Genomic DNA, 3180 nt, shown 5'->3' with positions numbered 1-3180 from the left:
GCCAAAAATGGGAATCCATCTATCCTGTACATTTCCTTCGGGCCATTTACATACCTAAAAGGGACAATTTTCTCAAAAACTTGTGGTGGTAAAAATGAATATGTAAGGAGGTTGGGGGTACCAAATCATGAGTTAGCCTGGGGTATCAGAAAGGTTAGATCCAGCCCTGCATGTAACCACCGCACTGCTGTCTTTGGGAAGAGTCTCAGAGATACTTTCAGATCAGTCCAAGTGTCTTATACAATGATGCCAGGACATTATTACTGAAGAGAACTTCAGAGAAAGCTACACGAGCAAACAAATCTCATGCATTTGCAGTTTTATGCGTCTGAAAATGAAATCTGTTGCTCTATCGAGTATGAGATATCCATTTAACCTTACTTTATGTGATTTTCTACGAGCCATCGGACCTATAGACAGATCAACCTCACCTCAACTTAACCTGGAGTCGCTTTGGGTTTAACTGTTTCTGAAGCCCATGATGGTACTATATACCAGTGCGCCACAAGGCCGCGCCACTGGGAGCGTGGATGTGCTCTCCCACATTTGTTTTCACTGCTCTGACGTCAGAAACCTGCAACTGAACGAATGAACTAACGGAGCACTGAGCCCCTACCGGAGCTACCGGGAGGCAGTAGTGTTACAGAGCGAGTCCCCGCCGCCGCCCGCCCCGGAGGAGCCAAACGGAAGAACCGAGCAATGCGCACCGCCGCCCAGTAACGCAGAATAGACGAGTGGAGAAGAAGAAGAAGAAGAACAAGAAGAAGAAGAAGGGAACCGTTATCGTGATTTACTAACGGAGGAAAAAAAGAGAAAAGAAAGACACGGATAAAGGACGGACCAGCTCCGAGACCACGCGTGAGAAGCGACCAGCTGCGGAGGCTATATCGTCTCGGTGTTGCGCTGTGGATCAAACCGAGCGGATCCCTGATTTCAATGCTTTAACGGTGCTTCTACCCGGCTGCCCAGAAAGAAACAGAGGGATCGTAGAGGGATCGAAGCCTGAGCAGAGAAAAGGGGGGCAATAAACCAGCGAAGGAAAGAAAAAGGATTTGCAATTGAAGTTTCATTCATTCGTCTAATTATTGCGCTTTCTTCCGTGGATCCCGGTACCGATACTCTATCAAGCTGTGTTCTCTGACCATGGGATGTACTCTGAGCGCAGAGGAGAGGGCGGCTCTGGATCGGAGCAAAGCCATCGAGAAAAACCTGAAGGAGGACGGCCTCACCGCGGCCAAAGATGTTAAACTGCTGCTGCTCGGTAAGAGACTTGGCTTTAATGCCCTTCTCTTCGGCTGGTAGCGCCAGGGCTGAGAAATGAGACCCTGGGGCCGTGGGAAGGTGTGGTGTGTGTGCGTGTGCGCGCGCGCGTGGGTGGGTGTGGGTTGGTGTTGGAAATAAAGAAAGAAAAGACAGAAACTGTCGACGTCTGTCACAAACTATATTCAACAACAAGAACAAAGATGCGTTATGATTTTTTTATTGTGCATTTGAAGGAACCCTTCCTTCCTATTGCGTCGTTTTGAAGCCACCTGCTTGAATAACGGCAGATGGTCCAAATGTTTTAACGCGCAATCAGTCGGTGGGTCGGTAAAAGATGACATCTACACCAGAGATGTTAGCTGCAGATGGAAGCCAAGGCGAAAAAATGGCAGCATGCAGCAGTGGAGGGCCCGCACAGGCAGCACTGCTTCATTGGTTTGGGATTGATTCATTGATTCTTTGCGCGAAATTAACCTCGAGTGTTTAATCTGTTTGACTCTGTTGCAAGATGGAGGATGGAAGAGGCTGAGGAAGAAAGGCTTCAGCCACTTTGTCCATCTCTTTCATCTCCACCCGCTGCTGCTGTGCTGTGCACATACCTCCCTGCCTCTCTCTCTCTTCCCTACCTACCCCTCCTCTCTGACACTATCTCCATCTTTCTGTCAAACACACACACACACACACACACACACACACACACACACACACACACCCTGTTTATATTGTCTTCTTGTCTCTTATCCCTCAGGGGCCGGAGAGTCAGGGAAAAGCACCATCGTCAAACAGATGAAGTAAGTCTTTCATAACCACGGTCTAATAAACCTATAGTGTGCATGTGTGTCCTTTTTCTTATGCCCCCCCCCCCCCCCCCCCCCCCCCCCACACCCCCACACACACACACACACACACACACCACACACAGGTGCTGCACTGTTGACAGCCTAGTGTAACATTTTTATCTGATGCAAAAATGGATCCAGATTTAATGTTTAGCTACTAAAAAAACCACAATCTTAGAAACGTATGATTGGTCTGGAGTTTCCAAGTTTGTGCATCTGCAAAAGGACGACTGTATCGTTTGACGGTTGCAGGATGAATCATTGGTTACGGTTATGTTCAGACAGATGCAGTGGGTTTTCTCACCCACTGCAGTGACTGGGTAAGTTATGCATTCGCTGTCCATTTTAAAAGCACTGAACTGTTGTTTTGTTTTTTTATTGTTAAATCCTGTAATAATACATTGTAGGAGGATTAGTTTGTGTAGACACCAGGGAAACGCTGCTACCTGTTACCCTGGTTGAATGATAATGTTCCCACACAAATGACTACCATCATTATATAATCGTGATATTTTATTGAGCTTAAACACTTTATCCATTAGCGATGGGGCTGACGGACTCTAAAGAACTATTCTCCTTTTATTCTGTATTGTTTTTTTTTTTCAGGCTCTCAAATTATTTACTTGTTGATTTTTTTCCTGGTGGGAGTGGTTGGGATGAGGCTTATAGGCCATCATGGACCAGTAGCTGAAAACTGAAACGAGAAACTGAGTGCGACAATCTTTGACCCGAAATGTGACGTAGCCGTTTTATTTCTGTAATATTTTTACTGAAACGTTGTTTTACCCTGTGAAGGCTTACACAGTTACCAGATGTGAGTCCAGTGTAGCTGTGGCACATCTGGATTTCTCCTGTTGAGATTTAGGGCTGAGTTCAGGGGCTTAAAGTAAAGATTTCTTTCTCCTGTGGACTCACAACGATGTGCGTAATGATCCTTCTATCAGGACTTATCTGTGGCAACCTTATCATACTCCTAATGCTGTTTTTGTGTTTGCAGCGTCGCTGCAATAATCCTATAAAGCACCTACAGGATTTACTATAGTTCCTCTTTAAGGCTGGCTGCACATAGGCTGCCCCC

General features: G+C 46.3%; 1 protein-coding gene across 3 annotated transcripts in view; it reads left to right on the top strand.

Annotated features, from left to right (window-relative positions):
* The first annotated feature begins 560 nt into the window (after nt 1-560).
* The window catches only part of LOC102196435 (guanine nucleotide-binding protein G(o) subunit alpha), a 96164-nt gene continuing 93544 nt past the window's right edge, over nt 561-3180 (top strand). Inside the window, exons 1-2 of one of the 3 annotated variants that reach the window (XM_005754065.2) lie at nt 561-1261; nt 2012-2054. In XM_005754065.2, coding sequence (XP_005754122.1) covers nt 1144-1261; nt 2012-2054 — 161 coding nt within the window. In that variant the 5' untranslated portion in view covers nt 561-1143. The remainder of the gene's footprint in view (nt 1262-2011; nt 2055-3180) is intronic. The other 2 variants (XM_005754066.2, XM_005754064.2) reach the window with 2 other exon arrangements.

This window comes from Pundamilia nyererei, unplaced genomic scaffold (assembly GCF_000239375.1).
Source record: "Pundamilia nyererei isolate P.nyererei 1_Seehausen unplaced genomic scaffold, PunNye1.0 scaffold00503, whole genome shotgun sequence".
Classification (NCBI taxonomy): domain Eukaryota; kingdom Metazoa; phylum Chordata; class Actinopteri; order Cichliformes; family Cichlidae; genus Pundamilia; species Pundamilia nyererei.
The sequence above is the reverse complement of the archived record's forward strand: the minus strand, read 5'-3'. Positions and strand labels throughout refer to the sequence as shown.